The following is a 20,958-nucleotide window of genomic DNA, read 5'->3' on the forward strand; positions in this document are numbered from 1 at the left end:
TGGATGGGGCTTCGGAACGGATCCTGTTCGCATCCAGAGGTACCACTGTACCTGCCTCGTGTCCTGCCTTGGCCCTGTCGGACTGACTTTTAGCAGAACCTTCGGATTCTGGACTGGTCTTCCTCCGCAGTTCAAGGCAGCGATACTTCTGAATACCAGTTGCTGGAAACCACAGAAGGGGAGAGGGCTTTTGGGTTTGGATCCTGCTTGAAGGTTTCCCACTGGGGCTTTTGTCTAGCGAGAACAGGGATGCTGGACAAGGAGGGGGGCGGCTACTGGCCTGATCCAGCTGGCTCTCTCTCTATGTTATTGCAAGGGCACATGCAAAACTCCAGCATGGCCTCACCGTGCCAGTAGCACTGGCATATGGGTCAAGCACGCCTTTTGCTCCTGACAACAGGGGTCATAATTCCAACTCTGGGGAGAGGCTGGAGCTGGAGGGATCCATGCCCTTTTTTCTCGCCTGCACGCTGCCGTTCTCCCTTCTTACATAACTTCCCCGGGCATTTAAGCAACGAGTTCCGAGAATAATTAGTTATTATCACCGGTAGCCCGAGAGCAGCTCCCATGCAGCAACGCACACATCTGTATTTCTGATCTGCCTTCGGAAAGCTTTCTCTCCCGGCTGGCGATGATTTACACCCGCTTCTTAGCCAAAGCGCAAGCCTGCCTCCGTCTACGTAGCCTCCTCCTCCGCCAGTGCCTCGCAGAGCTCCTGGGGGTCTTCATGTTGATCGTAAGTTGCAAATATTTGCTGGTTTTGTGGCAGGGGAAACAGTACCGTAGATGGCAAAGCACCTGTAGCTCAGGCGTAGGACACCTGTCTTGCGTTCAGAAGGCGCCAGGTTCAGTCCAGTCAGGGCTGGGGAGAGGACTCCCACCCTGAATTAAGCCCTGGAGAGCCACTGCCAGTCAGTGTCAACAATGCTAAGCTAGAAGAAGAAGTCTGAGCTATGCTTACCAGATTTTTTTCAAGGAATCTAGGAAGTACTTTTTAAAAAAATCATGCTTTATTATTTTAGGAAATGGGTTGCCCAGAGTTCTTGACCTTTTTAGGGGGGGAACCCCAAAGTTGTCAGGCATGCACCTGGACAAAAGGCAGGCAGATAAGCCCATCTAAGGTAAAGGTAAAGGGACCCCTGACCATTAGGTCCATTCGTGGACGACTCTGGGGTTCATCTCGCTTTATTGGCCGAGGGAGCCGGCGTACAGCTTCCGGGTCATGTGGCCAGCATGACTAAGCCTCTTCTGGCAAACCAGAGCAGCGCATGGAAACGCCGTTTACCTTCCCGCCGGAGCGGTACCTATTTATCTACTTGCACTTTGAGGTGCTTTCAAACTGCTAGATTGTTAGGAGCAGGGACCGAGCAACGGGAGCTCACCCCATTGCGGGGATTTGAACCGCCGACCTTCTGATCGGCAAGTCCTAGGCCCATCTACAAACACACAAAAGAGGTTTGAGGGGGGAGAAATAGATTGAGTAAAGGCACTCGCTGGTCTTGGGAAAACACGTATTAAAACACACACACAAGGCTCCTTCTCTCTCTGTCTCGCAGTGCAGAACAGCTCTTTTCTACGCTTCTCCTCCTCTTCTTCACCGCCTCAGTGCCTCGCTCACTGCCCCCCAACTCGGGTGCGCAGAGCCCGCAGCAGAAGAGCACCATGGGCTCTGCTGTGGGCGGCTCTGTGCGATTTCGGGGCGAGCGTTGCTGAAGGAAGCGAGCCAGAAGGAAGCTCTCTGGCTCCCGCCTTGGTTTAAATAGCCCCCCCAGCCAGCAGATTGGCTGGCTGGGACTTTGACGTGGCCGGGACTTCCGGTGCTGCTCGCTGCCATGGCACCCACCATGTTGCCTCACCAAGAAGTCCCCAGGCATAAATTCGGGGACATTAATTAAAATCCGGGGATAGATTTTGTCCGGGGACAGATTTGTGAATCTGGGGATGTCTGGTAACCCTAGTCTGAGCTGGTACATGATCCCTATGTTGCAGAGAAGGGCTGGTGCTTGCTTAGTGGTAAAACACCTGCTTTTCCAGTTTCAAACCCTGAAAACCCTGGAGGGCTGCTGCCTGCCAGTGTAGACTGTACTGATCTCGATGGGCCCAATCGTCTCACTTGGAAGAAGGTGGCTTGCTGTGTTCCTGTTTAAGTTTGACTTCTGTGTAGAGCTATGAGGGCTGGAACCATAGAATTGAAGAATTCGAAGGGACCCAGAGAGTCGTTCCTGCAATACAGGAATCTCAGTTAGGTCATACTTGACAGATGGCCATCTGTAAAGGTAAAAAGGTAAAGGTACCCCTGCCCGTACGGGCCAGTCTTGACAGACTCTGGGGTTGTGCGCCCATCTCACTTAAGAGGCCAGGGGCCAGCGCTGTCCGGAGACACTTCCGGGTCACGTGGCCAGCGTGACATCGCTGCTCTGGCCAGAGCCAGAGCCAGAGCCGCACACGGAAACGCCGTTTACCTTCCCGCTGGTAAGCGGTCCCTATTTATCTACTTGCACCCGGAGGTGCTTTCGAACTGCTAGGTTGGCAGGCGCTGGGACCGAGCAGCGGGAGCGCACCCCGCCGCAGGGATTTGAACCGCCGACCTTTCGATCGGCAAGCCCTAGGCGCTGAGGCTTTAACCCACAGCGCCACCTGCATCCCACACTGACCTCTGTTTAAAAACCTCCAAGGAAGGAGAGCCCACTGCCACCTTTAAAGGAAGTCCACTCCACGGTTGAACAGCTCTTACTGTCAGAAAGTTCCTCCTGACGTCTGTGGCGATCACACACAGGGCCCCCGGACGTTTGACGGTCTGTAGACCCTGTGCCGCCACTGCGATTGCTTTTTCCGCTGCCACCACCCCGTATCTCGCGGGGTCACACGGAGTCCAGTCAGTTGTTAACATAAACAAATAATCAAGTTTATTTTTAAATGGAGGAACAAGCTTATGGTTACGGTTAATTTTTCTTGGCAGTTTCTTATTCTTAGTTCCTAACAACTCCAAACTGATTATTCCAACTAACTATCTGACTCCACCTAACAATTCCTCTCACTCTCTCACAATGCAGCTCTACCAACCCACACCTAAATCTCCCTCTTCCTTCTTCAACACCCAAACCTCAACTCTCAACTCAACTCAACTCCCAAACCTCACAATCTCATTTCTTGTAACTTGAAGCCATTGGTTTAGGTCCAAAGAGGAGAAAACAGGCTTGCTCCATCTTCCATGTGACAGTCCTATGGATATCGAAAGATGGCTATTATCATATCGCTTCTCAGTCTCTACCAGGCTAAACATATCCAACTCCCTCAACCGTTCCTCATAAGGCCCTTGATCATCTTGGTTGCCCTCCTCTGCAAACCTTCCAGCTTCTCAATCTCCTTCTCAAATTGTGGCTCCCAGAATTGGACTCAGGACTCCAGGTCTGACCAAGGCAGAATAGAGTGGGACTATTACGTCCCTTGATCTGGACACTCGACTTCTGTTGATGCAGCCTAGAATAGCATTAGGTTTTTTTGCTGCTGCATCACGCTGTTGACTCATGTTCAGCTTGTGCACTACTAAAACCCCTAGATCCTTTTCACTTGTACCTGCCTGTGGACTGTCTCGCCAGAGTGGTGCATGCTCTAGTTATCTCCCGCTTGGACTCCTCCAATGCCCTCTACGTGGGGCTACCTTTGAAGGTGACCCAGAAACTACAACTAATCCAGAATGCGGCAGCTAGACTGGTGACTGGGACTGGCCGCCAGGACCACATAACACCGGTCTTGAAAGATCTGCATTGGCTCCCAGTACGTTTCTGAGCACAATTCAAAGTGTTGGAAACACTTTAAAGCCCTAAACGGCCTCGGTCCTGTATACCTGAAGGAGCATCTCCACCTCCATCGTTCTGCCTGGACACTGAGGTCCAGCACTGAGGGCCTTCTGCCGGTTCCCTCCCTGCGAGAAGCCAAGTTAAAGGGAACCAGGCAGAGGGCCTTCTCGGTAGTGGCACCCACCCTGTGGAACACCCTCCCATCAGATGTCAAGGAAATAAGCAGCTATCTTATCTTTAAAAGACATCTGAAGGCAGCCCTGTTTAGGGAAGTTTTTAATATTTAATGCTTTATTGTTTATTGTTTTTAACACTCGAATGGGAGCCGCCCAGAGTGGCTGGGGAAAGTCAGCCAGATGTGTGGGGTATAAATAATAAATTATTATTATTATTATTATTATTATTATTATTATTATTATTACTACTACTACTACTACTGGCAAGCCAGGTGTCCGCCATCTTATATTTGTGCAGCTGGTTCTTCCTTCCTAAGTGCAGAATCTGAACATTTGTCGCTATTGAAATCCATTTTGTTAGCTTGAGACCAGTTCTCCAATCTGTCAAGGCCACATCGAAACCCGATTCTGTGACATTGGCTACCCCTCCCAGTTTGGTACCATCTGCTTAGCTGATGAGCATCCCCTCAGTGCCTTCGTCCAAGATGTTTATAAAGACATCAGACAAAGGGCCCAGGACAGACCCCTGTGGCATGCCGCCATTGTCACTTTTCCCCAGGATGATGGAGAACCATTCGTGAGCAGTCTTTGGGTTCTGTCAGTCAACCAGCTACAAATCCATCTTGCAGTTATCTCGTCCAGTTCACATTTTGCCAGCTTCTCTGCAAAAATATTATGGGGGACTTTGTCAAAATCCTAACTGAAATCAAGGTACGCTTATGTCCACAGTATTCCTATGATCCACGAAACCTGTAATTATCAATAACAGAAACGAGATTCATGTGTCGTGACTTGTTTTTGAGAAACCCATGCTCCCGGCATCCTTTCCTGATTGCTCACCGACCAATTATCTGTTTAATTATCCGTTCTGGGATCTTCCCTAGTATCGGTGTCAAGATGACTAGTCAGTGGCGGCATGTCAGCTCCCTATCGCACCTTCCCATCTTTCCTACCTGAAACCTGACCTCCTAGAACTCAAGCACAGGTTGGCCTTTGGTGGGAGTGTAAATGATTTAAATACAGGAGTCCACCATGACAACACACACACACAACCAGCTCCCGAAACAGAATCCAAAACCACAGCCCAGCGGATTCTCCGACTTCCTCCCTGCTAATCCATCACCAAATAAAAAGAAAACTTGAAGACCTTATTATCACCCAGGAAACAATAGGAGTTCATCAGTTTAATTAAGTATTAATTAGGAAGATTAAGGTGTTTTTTTATGTACGTAAATTTGCTTTTTCTTCTTTTCCCCCTGTATTTTCTTCTTTTCTTGTTTCTTAATTGTTTTTTCTTTAATTTTCTTTTCGTAGTATGAGATTGTAAATTCTATGTATAAGTGTGTAATTTAAATTAATAAAGATTATTAAAAAAGGAGTTCATCGGTTGCCCTGGGTGATATTAATGCTCTTGCTGCCGCACGCCGCTGCAGGTTGGCTGTTTGCAACATCTGGATCTGAGTTCTGTCTCTGAAGACATGCTTTTAGGAATGGGGTTCCTGTCTGGCTACCTGTCACGCTTTGATGTCTTGCCGTTAACGCTGGACCTGCCTTCATGGGCAATGGGCGCTTAATTGCATTGCACCTGACCCTGGAGCGGGCGAGCCAGAGGGGCAAAGTTCAGGGTCCAAAAGGCTTGTTTTCCACCTCTTCTGGAATGCAAAAAATAGTTATGGAGTTCAGGTTCCCTTGCTTGGAATGTGCTTCAGGGAGATAACCTGGGCTCTCCTCTCCTCATTTGAAATAGTAGTAGTAGTAGTAGTAGTAATAATAATAATAATAATAATTAATAGGCTCATCGCTAAGCCTCTCCACCCCATGCTCTTTACTCAGAAGTAATCCCCCCCTGATTTTGCTGGTGTGTAACAATGCGGGTGGTGCTGTGGTCTAAACCACAGAGCCTAGGGCTTGCCGATCAGAAGGTTGGCGGTTCGAATCCCCGCAACGGGGTGAGCTCCTGTTGCTTGGTCCCAGCTCCTGCCAACCTAGCAGTTCAAAAGCATGTCAAAGCGCAAGTAGATAAATAGGTACTGCTCCGGCGGGAAGGTAAACGGCGTTTCCGTGTGCTGCTCTGGTTTGCCAGAAGCAGCTTTGTTATGCTGGCCACATGACCCGGAAGCTGTCTGCGGACAATGTCAGCTCCCTCGGCCAGTAAAGCGAGATGAGTGCCGCAACCCCAGAGTCGTCCGCAGCTGGACTTAACAGTCAGGGGTTCCTTCACCTTCACCTTTACCTTTAACTTCCTTGTCAGCGACTGCACTCCTCAGATTCATTTTTTTGCACGGCTTCTCCTAATAGGTGCATTTTGAAAGCTTTAATTTTGTAGCAGTGGTTTGTCTGGGATTTTGAAAGATACCAGTTCCTATACCGTTTCGGAGCATTCTGATGGGATCAATTTGACTTGAAATACCAAATCCTGCCCCATCCTTCCCCCATGACCGCTGTTCCAATGGGATGACAGTGACAGCTGGAGGATGGGTGGCAGTCAATGGATTGAGGTTGAATCCTGACAAGACAGGAAGTATGATTTCTGGGAGACAGGGGACTCCCTAGTCCTGATGAAACAACAGTTTGATGTTTGGAAGACATCGGAAGGCAGCGCTGTTCAGAGAAGATTTTAATGGTTGATGTTTTAGTGTGTTTTGTTGGGAGAAGCCCAGATTGGCTGGGCTGACCCGGTCAGATGGGTGGCATATAAATAATAACATTATTATCATTTATTACCGGCTTCGTAGAGTGCAACTTCCAACGCTCCTCTCTCTAGGTACATTCTTATCACTTTGCCAGCTGGCAACCAAAATCCAGGACCCCATAGCCCAGAACTCAGAGCCCTCTCTGTGGGCACGTGCGCCATCGCCCCAGCAGAGCCGTAGCTTCCGTGCCGGGGTGGCACTACGGCCTGGTGAGCAAGCGAGTGAGAGGCTGAGCAGACTTTTGATGCACCAGGGCCTCCCGCCAGTCTGTTTTTCCTACTCGGGAGTAAGTCGCCTTGAGTTCAGCAGGGCTTAACTCCCAGGTCAGTAAGCAACCTAAGAAACGGTTTACATGTTCGCTGGGCTTTCTTGCGGAAGCCAACAAGAGAAATTCATTCCGTGCAATCAAACAGCAGCCAAAGAAATGGCAAAATAATAATAATAACAAAGGAAGGGACCCCTGACCGTTAGGTCCAGTTGTGACTGACTCTGGGGTTGCGGTGCTCATCTTGCTTTACTGGCCAAGGGAGCCGGCGTACAGCTTCCGGGTCATGTGGCCAGCATGACTAAGTCGCTTCTGGCAAACCAGAGCAGTGCACAGAAACGCTGGAGCAGTAACTATTTATCTACTTGTATTTGACGTGCTTTCGAACTGCTAGGTGGGCAGGAACAGGGACCGAGCAACGGGAGCTCACCCTGTCGTGGGAATTCGAACCGCCGACCTTCTGACCGGCAAGCCCAGGCTCTGTGGTTTAACCCACAGCGTCACCCGTGTCCTAATAATAATAATAATAATAAATACCCTGCCCATCTGAATAGGTTTATTTATTTATATTTTTATGTGCACACGCAGACAATCATTATTATCTCATATTAAAAATTGGGAGAGGGAGGCTCTTAGTACAGCCCTCCAGTGTACGCTAGTGGCCAAAATTGTGGAACCTTCTGGAAAAAAATGTATTTCCGAGGTTTGATGGCTCATTAACACCACTTTGTTTTGGATAGTACCTGTGCTTTTTCCCCCCTGTGGGGACACAGGGGGACGCATACCCCAAAACATTTTGTGAATTTAATGGGAGAAGAAATTCACTGTATTTATTTTTCCCGGGTGGTGATTTTCTTGAGCCAAAACGAGAGTACCCCTAAACATTTTTTTAAGAAAAAAAGCACTGAGTTATGCCATAAAATTATATACCGATGGAAAGATAATTTAATGAAGAACGTAATGCAATAGCTTTTATGAAGGATTATTTATTACAACAGCAGTCATGAAGAAGAAACGTGAAACACACGGGGGGAAAATGAGATATACAGGTTAAATTGCCATGTTGGCACTTGGTGATAAATAAGTGGGTTTAGGGCTCTAAAAGGTTCGCCATCACTGCCATAGCCCATCGCTTCCTTTTTTAATAATAATTTTTATTAATTTTTGAACATATTAATTGTCATACATGTCACAAAATTTCACATCTTATACAATCTTTTTGGACTTCCTTCAGCCCCTCTGATGATCCCCCATTTTTATCATTTCTTCTGCATTTCTTAAGTTCATATTGCCTTTAATTATCCTAACTATCTTCCTTATTATCCAATTATGCAATAATTCAAATCATTCACCTCACAAAACTTCTTGCAAACCTACAAATGTAATTTGGTCATCACAATTACTTTTCAAATAGTCTGTAAATTTACATCAATCTTCTGTGAATCTCTGGTCCCGCCGGTTTTGAATTCTTCCTGTTAGTTTATCTAGTTCTGCATAGTCCATCAATTTCATCCTCCAGTCTTCTTTCATCGGTAATTCTTCTTGCTTCCATTTTTGTGCCAATATAATTCTTACTGCTGTTATTGCATATAAAAACTGCTTATAATCGTTTCATTTTAAATCGTCTCCTACAATTCCCAATAAAAATGCTTCTGGGTTCTTAATAAATGTATATTTCAACATTTTTTTATCTCATTATATATCATTTCCCAGATGTTTTTCAGCTTTTTACATTCCCACCACATATGATAAAACATAGCCCATCGCTTCCACCCCATGACCATCAGAAAATGAAAGGTGATTGGCACTAGGACAAACAGGGTTCCCATCAACACCTGGGAGGGACAACATGGGCATAATGCAGGAGTGCTGACCCAGGACAAAGATTCTCCCAAAGGTCTTTCCCCTCATTTTCCTCTCTCTCTTTCTTTCCCAGGTGATTACTCTGAGCGCATCTGCGCAGGCCACCACCAGCGAAGGGACGAAGGGTGGCTATTTCAGTTCAGCCCTGGCAAGCGGAATTGCGGTGATGGTTGCCATCCACGTTTCAGGAGGAGTTTCCGGTGAGAAAGGGGAGGTTCTCTAGTGCACGAGCCCCAGGGATGGGGCAGGCACTTCGTCCAGGCCTCACTCAAAATTTGGGGCAATTGTGGGGGAGAGCTGCAGCGTTTATCTCCTTATAAAAAGGTAAAGGGACCCCTGACCATTAGGTCCAGTCGTGACCGACTCTGGGGTTGCAGCCCTCATCTCGCTTTATTAGCCGAGGGAGCCGGAGTACAGCTTCCGGGTCATGTGGCCAGCATGACTAAGCTGCTTCTGGCAAACCAGAGCAGCGCACGGAAACGCCGTTTACCTTCCCGCCGGAGTGGTGCCTATTTATCTACTTGCACTTTGACGTGCTTTGGAACTGCTAGGTTGGCAGGAGCTGGGACCGAGCAACGGGAGCTCACCCCGTCGCAGGGATTCAAACCGCTGACCTTCTGATCGGCAAGTCCTAGGCTCTGTGGTTTAACTCACAGCGCCACCCGCATCCCGTATACACATGGGTAAAATGTCCCCACTATCTCCTTATAAATCCTTTTTAAAAAGGCAGCAGCAGCAGCAAATGTTATAGTTTATTTTGTTTTGCAAAGGCCAGGGCACAATTAAGCCTGGTGAAATCTGAGCAGTGCTGGATTTACGTATAAGCTAAACAAGGTATAGCTTAGGGCCCCACTGTCTTGGGGGCCCCCCAAAAAAATTAAAGGAAAAAAACAACTGGATGTACATTTCCAGAATATAGGATAGAAAAAGAAATAAAATAAAACCTACATACAGCAACAGTGGCCAATGGCTTTAGATACCTAGGAGGTCCATAAATTACCATATAGCATATTTTCAGCACAAAAAACAGCGACAATTTGTTGTTGACAAAGGACAGCTGGACATATAAAGGACCCATTGCCTTCAGTAGATTAGGGTCTCATCAAACCTAGAATCTGAGGTGCAGAATACATTGTTGAACTCAGGCTACAGCTTCCTGATCATAGCGGCTTTCTATCTGTTTTGTTTTTGAATATGCAAGTTGCTATTTCTTAGTGTTGGAACAAAATTTAGGCTTGAAACTGCGTGGGTTAAAAAGATCACAAGTGTAAAACCTACTTTGGTGGCATTTTCTGAAACAATACCGTAGCCAAGACATGACCATACTTCTCTGCCTGTCTCTGAATTTTGTATATGAATTTTGTATATGATTTTGCCTGACAGAGACATCTTTTTCAATATGGATAAATATTTTTATTCAAAGGTTTTCAAAATATGCAAGCATCCTCCAGTACTTCTCTGATGAAAATAGGGATGTCCCATTCCACAATGATAATTTTACTATTTATACACACCCTACTGGTCTGCCTCAGCCACTCTGGGCAGCTTCCAACATGTATAAGAACATAATAAAACATTAAACATAAAAAATATTCCCTATACAGGATTGCCTTCAGACGACTCGGGGGTCGGGTAACTCCATACCCTCCAACATTTCTCCAGTGAAAATAGGGACATCCTAAGGAAAAGTGGGACATTCCAGGATCAAATCAAAATGGCTTCTCTAAATCAGGGACATCCCTGGAAAACAGAGACATTTGGAGGGTGTGTCCATAGTAACAAACAATAAGCAGATTCACAATGCAACTGTTGCAATAATCAACAATGGAAAGTCAAGCGTATCAACTTTAAAGAGTCCCTCCGGAAAGTACCATGGGCTGATGGAGGAGTTATAGTTCGGCTAGATTTATTCACGTAAGAAATTAAAGCAACACTGTATATTGTCAAAGTCATCTTCTTCTTTTTATCTTTTGGAGCCTTTCATATTAACAGAGACATCTTTGCAGAGCCACCTTCCCTAACGTGCTATTATATGCAGTTTTATGCACGTTTTACCCATGTGTATACGGGACGCGGGTGGCGCTGTGGGTTAAACCACAGAGCCTAGGGCTTGCCGATCAGAAGGTCAGCAGTTCGAATCCCCGTGACGGGGTGAGCTCCCGTTTCTTGGTCCCTGCTCCTGCCAACCTAGCAGTTCGAAAGAACGTCAAAGTGCAAGTAGATAAATAGGTACCGCTCCGGCGGGAAGGTAAACGGCGTTTCCATGCGCTGCTCTGGTTCGCCAAAAGAGGCTTAGTCTTGCTGGCCACATGACCCGGAAGCTGTACGCTGCCTCCCTCGGCCAATAAAGCGAGATGAGCGCTGCAACCCCAGAGTTGGCCATGACTGGACCTAATGGTCTGGGTTCCCTTTACCGTTACCTTACCCCTGTGTATGTGTTTTTGTGCACGCGGCTTGGCTGCATTGCAAAATGTGGGAAGCACAAACTTCAGAGGATGGCTGCGTCCCAGTTTTGTGCATTGTTTCAGAAAATGCACATGAAGTTGTTTAAGACCCGCATCAGATTTCTTCTCTGTCACTTATGGGGATGTTTGCTGGGGATTGCGCCGCTCCTGCTTCCCCGGTCCTTCCTCTGAAAAGACCCCACTTTCCAGACCTGGGGAAGCCACGTGGAGGTGCTCGCCAAAGATTTATTCTCCGGAGATTGCCTTCTGTTGACTGCAAGCTCCTTATCGCCTCTGGTCCCTGTTATCTCTGCCAACCTTAGCTCCCGGAGCTATGACTCAGCCACCTTATGACCAGCTACCAGCAGTTACTATTAACCCCAATAGCTCAATGGAGCCTCCATGGCCAGTGGCAGTGTACCTGCTGAGGCTCTGGGGCAGGGAACAAACGCTTGGGTTTCAAAGGGCTGTTTCCATCAAGTCCTGGTAGGGACTTGCAATTGGTTCAGGGAGTGCCCCTGCCTGCCAGCTCCCTCCTCTTGCTCTTCCTTAGTCTCAGTTTTGCCCCTTGTAGAACTCAGAAGGGAGGAGGAGGATGGGGCAAATCTAGAATTAGCTGGCCCTGCCTGTCATTGGCTCTGGCGCCACCTGCTGTTAGGCTCCCCGCCTTCCACCCTATCAGTCTCCAATGGGCACTAGCTTTTGACATGCTTAGCTCTCTCTGCCTGGGGCTGATTTGTGCCACTACTCAGAAGAAGAGGTGAGTGTAGCATTATCTATAGCATGGGTAGGCAAACTAAGGCCCAGGGGCGAGATCCAGGCAATCACCTTCTAAATCCGGCCCACGGACAGTCCGGGAATCAGCGTGTTTTTACATGAGTAGAATGTGTCCTTTTATTTAAAATGCATCTCTGGGTTATTTGTGGGGCATAGGAATTTGTTCATTTCTCCCCCCAAAAATATAGTTCGGCTCCCCACAAGGTCTAAGGGACAGTGGACCGGCCTTTTTCTGAAAAAGTTTGCTGACCTCTGATCTATACTGACCAGCATCGTCTCTCCAGGGTTTTCAGGCTGGGACCTGGAAATAATTTTTTGTTTGGTTGTTTGTTTGAATCAAGTTTCCAGTCCATATTGTTTGCAAATGCAGACTTCTCAATACATAAGCTATGCCTGGTGAAATCTGAGGCACGGAGCGCTGCTTTTCATACAGACTCCACCTTCCTGATCCTAACGGTTTGCTTCCTACCTTATTTGCTTGCTCTTAAACAGGCACAGGCAAACTTGGCCTGCCAGATGTTTTGGGACTACAACTCCCATCATCCCTGACCACTGGTCCTGTTAGCTAGGGGTCATGGGAGTTGTAGTCCCAAAACATCTGGAGGGCTGAGTTTGCCAATGACTGCTCTTAAACGTGCAAGCTTTTAGTCCTTACTGCCGTATTGGAAGCTACTAACATGATTTTGACCAAACTGCGGGAGGCAGTGGAAGACAGGAGTGCCTGGCGTGCTCTGGTCCATGGGGTCACGAAGAGTCGGACATGACTAAACGACTAAACAACAACAAGCTATAACGAAATAACAACAACAAGCTATAATGAAATGAGTGAACTCTCACAAGCGGAGAGGTGTTTACCCCTCACAGAGCTACAATTCACAGCGCCCTGAACAAACTGTGGTTCCCAGGATTCTTTTGGGGGAATAAAAAGGTAAAAGATAAAGGGACCCCTGACCATTAGGTCCAGTCGTGGCCGACTCTGGGGTTGCAGCGCTCATCTCACTTTATTGGCCGAGGGAGCCGGCGTACAGCTTCCGGGTCATGTGGCCAGCATGACTAAGCCGCTTCTGGCGTACCAGAGCAGCACACAGAAACGCCATTTCTCTTCCCGCTGGAGCAGTACCTATTTATCTACTTGCACTTCATGCTTTCGAACTGCTAGGTTGGCAGGAGCACGGACAAAGCAACGGGAGCTCACCCCGTCACGGGGATTCGAACCACCGACCTTCTGATCGGCAAGCCCTAGATTCTGTGATTTAACCCACAGCGCCACGCACGTCCCTTTAGGGGGAATAATTTGCTTTAAATATACAGTATGGTGGGTATGTGCAGCCTAAGTTCGTAGTCCTCACTGCTGCAAAGGGCATGTGCAAAGCCTAGTGCAATTTCAGAAGCGAGAGAACATACGGAACAGGATTTCAAACATGGGGGTCGGTAGGGCATGAGACTCTTGACCTCAGGATTGTGTGTTTGAGCCCCACATTGGGCTAAAAAGATTCTTGCATCGCAGGGGGGGTGGACTAGATGTCCCACATGGACTCTTCCAACTCTATGATTCTACAATTCTACGATTCTCTCTCTCTCTGTCTTACAGGAGGGCACTTAAATCCAGCCTTTACGCTCACCATGTGTCTGCTTGGCCAATGCCCCTGGTGGAAACTGCCCATCTTCTCTGTCATTCAGACTATGGGAGCCTTTTTGGGCGCAGGCGCTGTCTACATGCTTTATTACGGTAACGTTATCCCCCAGAGTTTTCACAATGGGGAAAATAAGAGGTGCGTTTCTTGCCAAACTGCGGCATATTACACATTCCCCTGCCTCGGCGAGTCTGTATTCATTGACTCTGCCCAGCTCATCTTCTGCTGATGTAAAAGCCAATCTTTGGGTTAAAGATATACCAGATATACTAGAAAAGCCATAATCGCGCTGGGAAGTTTGCTATTGACGCCCGAAAGCATTCCTTGGCAGCCGTAGGGTATGAAATGGCAAGCGGTGAGGCTCACTGCATATTTATTCATTTACTTAAAACGCTTCTGCCGTAGGAGCATGGGGGCCAGATCTGGCCCAATCGCCTTCTAAATCCGGCCTGCAGGCAGTCCAGGAATCAGCATGTTTTTACATGAGTAGAATGTGTCCTTTTATTTAAAATGCATCTCTGGGTTATTTGTAGGGCATAGGAATTTGTTCATATCCCCCCCCCCCAATATAGTCCGGCCCCCCACAAGGTCTGAGGGACAGTGGACCGGCCCCCTGCTGAAAAAGTTTGCCGACCCCTGCGTAAGAACGATGACACGTAGGGGGAAAAAATCCCTGCCTGCAGGCTTTCAATCTAACGAGACACAGCACAAAAGGAAAAAGGGATGAGGAGGGGAGAGGATGAACAAAAATGCAGTGGAATCAGATGCCGAAGTTACATGGTAGTCCTTATAATGACCAGCTGGGAATGTAAACTGGGCAGGAATCACATGGAGGTGGTTTCTCAGCTGGACTGACGGAGCAGGGCTGCTGTTCTCCTTTTCGTCTTCGGCTTTCCTTCCTATAAAGCTAAGCCTCACAGCCCCTGGCTTTTCTCTCCACAGATGCCATCCACAGCTACAGCAACGGGACTCTTGCAGTCACCGGACCCCATGAAACTGCCTCCATCTTTGCCACCTACCCAGCTCCCTACCTGTCGCTTGGCAACGGCTTCTTCGACCAGGTAGGGCCAGCCGTCCGTAGAACTCCCAGTGCTGCCCGGAGATGGAGGCATGCTTTGCTCGGGGCGATGTGTCCCATATGTCCAATTGCTCTGCCGCTGCTCCATTCATTTGCCGTGGCTCAGTGGTTAGAGCACCAGAAGGTTGCATGCAGAAGGTAACAGATTCAATCCTGGCACCTCCAGGTGTGAAGTAATAATAATAATAATAATAATAATAATAATAATAATAATAATAATAATACAGTGGTACCTTGGGTTACAGACGCTTCAGGTTACAGACGCTTTCTTACCCCTTTCTAAAAAAGATTGACAGTCGTACCTCAGGTTACAGACGCTTCAGGTTACAGACTCCACTAACCCAGAAATAGTACCTTGGGCTAAGAACTTTGCTTCAGGATGAGAACAGAAATCGCCCTGTGGCAGCGGGAGGCCCCATTAGCTAAAGTGGTACCTCAGGTTAAGAACCATTTCAGGTTAAGAACGGACCTCCGGAATGAATTAAGTTCTTAACCTGAGGTACCACTGTAATAATAATAATAATAATAATAATAATAATAATAATTTATTATTTATACCCCACCCATCTGCCTGGGTTTCCCCAGCCACTCTGAGCAGCTTATAGCAAAATATTAAAATACAGTAATGCATCAAACATTAAAAGCTTCCCTAAACAGGGCTGTCTTTAGATGTCTTCTAAAAGTCAGATAGTTGTTTATTTCTTTGACATCTGGTGGGAGGGCGTTCCACAGGGAGGGGGACACTTCCGAGAAGGCCCTTCTCAGGCTGGTGCTGAGTCTCCGGTGCCTGGATAAACAAATAGGCTGGTCTCTGGTGGTTTCCGATGCCCCTGTGCTTTGGCTGATGTCCTGTCCTCCCCCCCACCCTCTTCCCCTCATCAGGTCCTGGGCACCGGGGTGCTGATATTGAGCATCCTGGCCATTATCGATTCCCGCAACAGGCGCGTCCCACATGGACTGGAGCCCATCGCGGTGGGCTTGCTGGTCACCGCTCTCAGCCTGGCAATGGGAGCCAACTGTATGTGCGCCATCAACCCAGCCCGGGACCTGGGCCCACGACTCTTCACCTACCTGGCCGGATGGGGGCCCCAGGTGTTCAGGTGGGTACGCGAGGGGCGAGGAAGTGGCGCCCAGTTGCATGTGTCCGTGTGTCAGGGACTGGGGAAAGGGGGAATGGTGGAGACCTTCTCCCCAGCCTGACCTTTCCAGAGAAGAAGGCGATAGTTCAGAACTGCTACAGGGGGTTGAGGAAGGTCACAGCTCAGAGGCGGATGAGGGGGAAAGCTGGGAAATAATGGGAGAGGAGGAGGAGGAAGAAGAAGCACCAGAGGGGCGATAGCTGACGGACACAGTGTCTTTAGAAAGCATTCCAGACCCACTGTCATGGTCTGGTTCATGGGCAATCGAAGTCCCGGCAGGGGACGTCAGGACCGGGGGCAAGATGGCGGGGTGGGAGCAGGAATGGGAGTCCAGAAGCCAGGAGTCAGGAAGCCAAGGGTCCGGGGGTCAGGAAGCAAGGAGTTACAAGTCAGGGGTCCGAGGATCAAGAAGCAAGGAGTACAGAAGTCAAGGGTCCAAGGGTCAGGAAGCAAGGAGTCACAAAGTCAGGGGTCCGAGGATCAAGAAGTGAGGAGTCATGGAGCCAAACGCAGCCAAGCAGGGAGCGTGTTGCTGTGGCAAAGGGAAATGCTGACCCTATATCCCTTCCTGGCTGTTGCCACCAGGTGATGTGAGTTACCAATTGACCTCACCTGTGCGGCCGCGCCTTGCCTTTTCAGAACAAACTTAGGAAGGCCCCTGTCCTGCAAAGTCCTATTGGTCACAGGGCCTGGCTCCTGCAGGCACACCTGACACTAACCTTCTCCTAGAACCTGGCGAGCCTTGAAAGTAGGAGAGCAAAGAGCTCAAAGGCAGAGGGCACTTTTCAGCACCTGTAGTGGTGATGCGTGATGGGAGAGAGGGAGGGGGTGGAGACTCACTCAGGTCAACACCATTATTCCAAGAGGCTGCCTTTCCAAGCCCCTCTCTGTGAATATTGAATAAGAAGCAGTTGGTAGGGACTTTTCCATCTTGGGGGTTGGATCATCTGCCACCTGACAACATACAAGGTCTCTTTGTGCTGATGAGCAGGGCAGGTAAAGGTAAAGGGACCCCTGACCATTAGGTCCAGTTGTGACCGACTCTAGGGTTGCGGCGTTCATCTCGCTTTATTGGCCGAGGGAGCCGGCGTACAGCTTCCGGGTCATGTGGCCAGCATGACCAAGCCACTTCTGGCGAACCAGAGCAGCGCACGGAATCGCTGTTTACCTTCCCGCCGGAGCGGTACCTATTTATCTACTTGCACTTTGACGTGCTTTCGAACTGCTAGGTTGGCAGGAGCAGGGACCGAGCAACGGGAGCTCACCCCGTCGCGGGGATTCGAACCGCCGACCTTCTGATCGGCAAGTCCTAGGCTCTGTGGTTTAACCCACAGCGCCACCCGTGTCCCTGAGCAGGGCAGAGCAATGGTCAATTTGGAGGGTCCACAGCCATGCCCCCTGTAGGGAGGTTTCCATAGAAAGCCACTGCTGGGATAGCTCAGTCGGTAGAGCTTTAGGCTCTGAATCTCAGGGTTGTGGGTTCGAAACCCACCTTGGGCAAAAGAATAAAAAAATAAATCCAGCATTTCAGGGGGTTGGACTGACCTGCAGGGTCCCTTCCAACTCTGCAATTCTATGATTCTCTGATACGCTCACCTCCTTTCCAAATTGTCTCCACATGGCTCCAGGCTCTATCTCTGCCACCAGTCCCAATTCTGCTTTATCTTTCCAGTGCTGGAAACTACTGGTGCTGGGTTCCGGTCGTGGCTCCGATGGTGGGGGCCACCATTGGGACGGCTCTGTATGAGCTCGGGGTGGAGTTTCACCACCTGCCGTCCCAGGACGAGGAAGAGACCTTGACCACCAAGAAGCATCACCCAGGGACGGAAAAGGATACGGAGATCTCGATTTATGCCGTGAATAAATACGCAGAGGATTGGACAGGCGGGAGCACAGGCAACACCCCGGATGGGGGCCATAACAAATTGGAAACTTCAAGTTCCTTTTAAAATGGGACAGTCGCCAGAAGAGGCGAGAGACTTAATCCTTTCGTTTTTATATATTGGATGGAGTTGTTGCTGTTGGTTTCATGACTGATGTAGGTCTCTGGGTGTGTGAATTCCACACAAAAGAGCGATGTTTTGGAATGACAAAGGACCGCTTTCCCCCATAGATTAAGGTTACCAGACATCCCTGTTTCCTGGGGAGAGTCACCGGATTTACAAATGAGTCCCCATACAAAATCCACTGAATCCCTGGATTCATTGGAAAAAAAAAAAACCTGGTAACCTTACCATAGATGAACTTTATCGCTTGCTAAAATCATCACCTGAGGTCGTGCGCAGAATGACTCCCACCTTTGGGGATTATACAATGGCAGCAACCAGAGACGGGGCCTTTTTTGTGGTGGCACCACTGCGGAACGACCACTCTTGAAGTATTTGTTCAGTGCCGACTCTTTTTATTGTATTGGGGGAGGAAGGCTCTATCCTACAGGGCAGGGGCTGTCGTGGTTTCACCCTAAAGAATTCTGGGAACTGTAGTTCTATTCCCTTCCCAGAGCAACACTTGACAGAGTGGTTCAGCAATTCATCCATCTTTGCAGTGAACTCTGGGAATTGTAGCTCCATGAGGGGAGTCTCCGAACAATGCTCAGCAACCAGAGCAAACTACAGCTCCCGTAATTATTTGGAGGGAAGCCATGACTGTTTTAAGTGGTATTGTAGCGCTTTAAATGTGTTTTGTGAATATGGCCTTAATACACAGCGTTACCGTTGCGTAACACGACAGGAAGGAGGATGGGGATGAAACTAGAATGAGTTGACTTAGCCACTCATTGCCTCTGGCGCCACCTGCTGTCAGGCTCCCTGCCTTCCACCCCACTAGCCCCAATGAGCACCAGCCACCATTGGCTGGGGAAGGCTGCCAATCACCATAGACCAAGAGGAAGTTGCTGCCTTCCTCCTATTCCCATCAGCCGTAGCCAATAGGGCCAATGGTCAGGGATGATGTGAGTTGTAGTCCAGTAGCGTCCGGAGGTGCGCAGGTTCCCCCCATTCCTGAGGCTAGACAATAGTGAGTTACATGGAGCAATGGTTTGCCTTGGCACAATGCAACTTATTTGACCTAATGCTGCTATGATGACTTGTGTTCTGTGTGTGTGTGTGTGTGTGTGTGTTCTGTTAATTTTATTCGATGTTTTCTTGCTGCTGTTCTGATGGATGAATTGTTTAAATGCTTTTTATCGATCGCTGTAACGAGATGAAAGGATGAAATAAAATGAAAAATGGTTTCTAAAATACGTAGGGTGCTGGGAAAAGCCCTCTAACACAGAGGTGGGAAACTTGGCCCCACCCTGTACATCGTTGAACTCCAGCTCCTACCTTCCCTGACCACTGGATCCCCAGCCCTGCTTTTTACCTCTGTGGGTACATTTAATATGTGATCCCTGGTTGGTTGGGACAGGATTGTTCTAGGACAGCAGAAGAATCTGTTCCTGAGCTCCAACTCCCATCATCCCTGACCATTGGGCCACACTGCCTGGGGCTGGTAGGATTTGGAGTCCAACAGCTCCTGGACGGCCACAAATTTCCCAACTCTGCTGTGACACAAAAGGCGTCTTAATTCTCTCCACCCCCGTCAGGTTTTGGCTCTCTCAGGCGCCGCACTCTGTATATGCTCAGAGGTGCTCTGTGGTTGTTAAACTGCATCTTTTAGAACCACATCCCAAAAGGGATTCCAAGGCTTAATCTGGGTGCAAGGTGGAGACCAGGCTACATCATGGAGTGTGTCAGGTGGCAGAGACCGAGAGCCTTGCCCTGGGAGGGTGCAGAAAAGTACTAACCTTTCTTCCAGATATGAATGGATGCGCTCCACAGCTAGGTTGAAAAACTAAACTACCGCGGCGCTGGGCAGCGCCTAGAGAACCTGTCATTCTACTTAACGACATAAGACATCAGGGGTTCCCCACCAAAGTCACACCCCAGCGAGGCGGCCGGTTGAGGAATGGCAAATAGCAGCTCCACCCCATGAGGTAGGCTTAGACAGACAGACAGACAGTGGCTGACCTGAGGTCACCCAGGGTGCTTCATGTGTGTGTGTGTTTTTGTGTGTGTAATGAAACCCAATTATCTTCCTATACATATAGGAATGCAAGGCTGTCGTCGCACGGAGTCACAACCCCAGATTTGCAAGAAGTCAGGGAGGGCAGGGTGAAGAGAAAGAGGAGGCAGCAGAGGGATGGATAAAGCAGAAGTGGAAGGGCACAGAGGGGCTGGGAGGACACTGGAGTATGGTTACCAGATGTCCCCGTTTCCCGGGGACAGTCCCCGGATTTACATATCTGTCCCTGGACAAAATGTGTCCCTGGAATGTCCCCGGATTTCATTTAATGTAGAAGCCGCCCAGAGTGGCTGGGGAAACCCAGACACATGGGCGGGGTACAAATAATAAATTATTATTATTATTATTATTATTATTATTATTATTATTATTATTATTATTATCTAGATCAAGGGAAGTAATAGTGCCACTGTATTCTGCTCTGGTCAGACCTCACCTGGAGTACTGTGTCCAGTTCTGGGCACCACAGTTCAAGAAGGACACTGACAAACTGGAACGTGTCCAGAGGAGGGCAACCAAAATGGTCAAAGGCCTGGAAACGATGCCTTATGAGGAACGGCTAAGGGAGCTGGGCATGTTTAGCCTGGAGAAGAGGAGGTTAAGAGGTGATATGATAGCCATCTTCAAATATAGAAAAGGATGTCACATAGAGGAGGGAGAAAGGTTGTTTTCTGCTGCTCCAGAGAAGCGGACACGGAGCAATGGATCCAAACTACAAGAAAGAAGATTCCACCTAAACATTAGATAGATAGATAGATAGATAGATTAGATAGATAGATTCTTTATTGTCATTACACAAGTGCAACATTGCACAGTGCAACGAAATTGGATGTCATCCCTTAAAAAAACAACAAAAGCAAAACAGCAACAACAACCAAACAAACCACATTCCAGCCACACCCACACCCACACCCATCAAACTCCCAGGTCACACTATCGAGTTACAGCATTCAAAAAGGCCACAGCTCTTGGATAGAAACTATTTTTCAGTCTATTTGTCCTTGACTTGATGTTTCTATATCTCCTG

At 48.4% G+C, this 20,958-nt stretch overlaps 1 protein-coding gene across 1 annotated transcript; it reads left to right on the forward strand.

Moving 5' to 3' along the window:
• The first annotated feature begins 410 nt into the window (after positions 1 to 410).
• AQP10 (aquaporin 10) lies at positions 411 to 19,108 on the forward strand. Its single transcript, XM_079958369.1, has 6 exons — positions 411 to 736; positions 8,871 to 8,997; positions 13,610 to 13,747; positions 14,595 to 14,713; positions 15,613 to 15,830; positions 17,542 to 19,108. The coding sequence occupies exons 1-6, from the start codon at positions 632 to 634 to the stop codon at positions 17,816 to 17,818; spliced, it is 984 nt and encodes a 327-aa protein (XP_079814495.1). The 5' UTR covers positions 411 to 631; the 3' UTR covers positions 17,819 to 19,108.
• Positions 19,109 to 20,958: the final 1,850 nt, after the last annotated feature.

This window comes from Podarcis cretensis (assembly GCF_951804945.1).
Source record: "Podarcis cretensis genome assembly, chromosome: 16".
Lineage (NCBI taxonomy): Eukaryota > Metazoa > Chordata > Lepidosauria > Squamata > Lacertidae > Podarcis > Podarcis cretensis.

Coding starts and splice junctions, on each gene's coding strand:
- AQP10 (XM_079958369.1), top strand. CDS start 632: ATGATTTACACCCGCTTCTTAGCCAAAGCGCAAGCCTGCCTCCGTCTA. Junction 737..8,870: donor TGGGGGTCTTCATGTTGATC/GTAAGTTGCAAA, acceptor TTTCTTTCCCAG/GTGATTACTCTGAGCGCATC. Junction 15,831..17,541: donor TGGGGGCCCCAGGTGTTCAG/GTGGGTACGCGA, acceptor TTATCTTTCCAG/TGCTGGAAACTACTGGTGCT.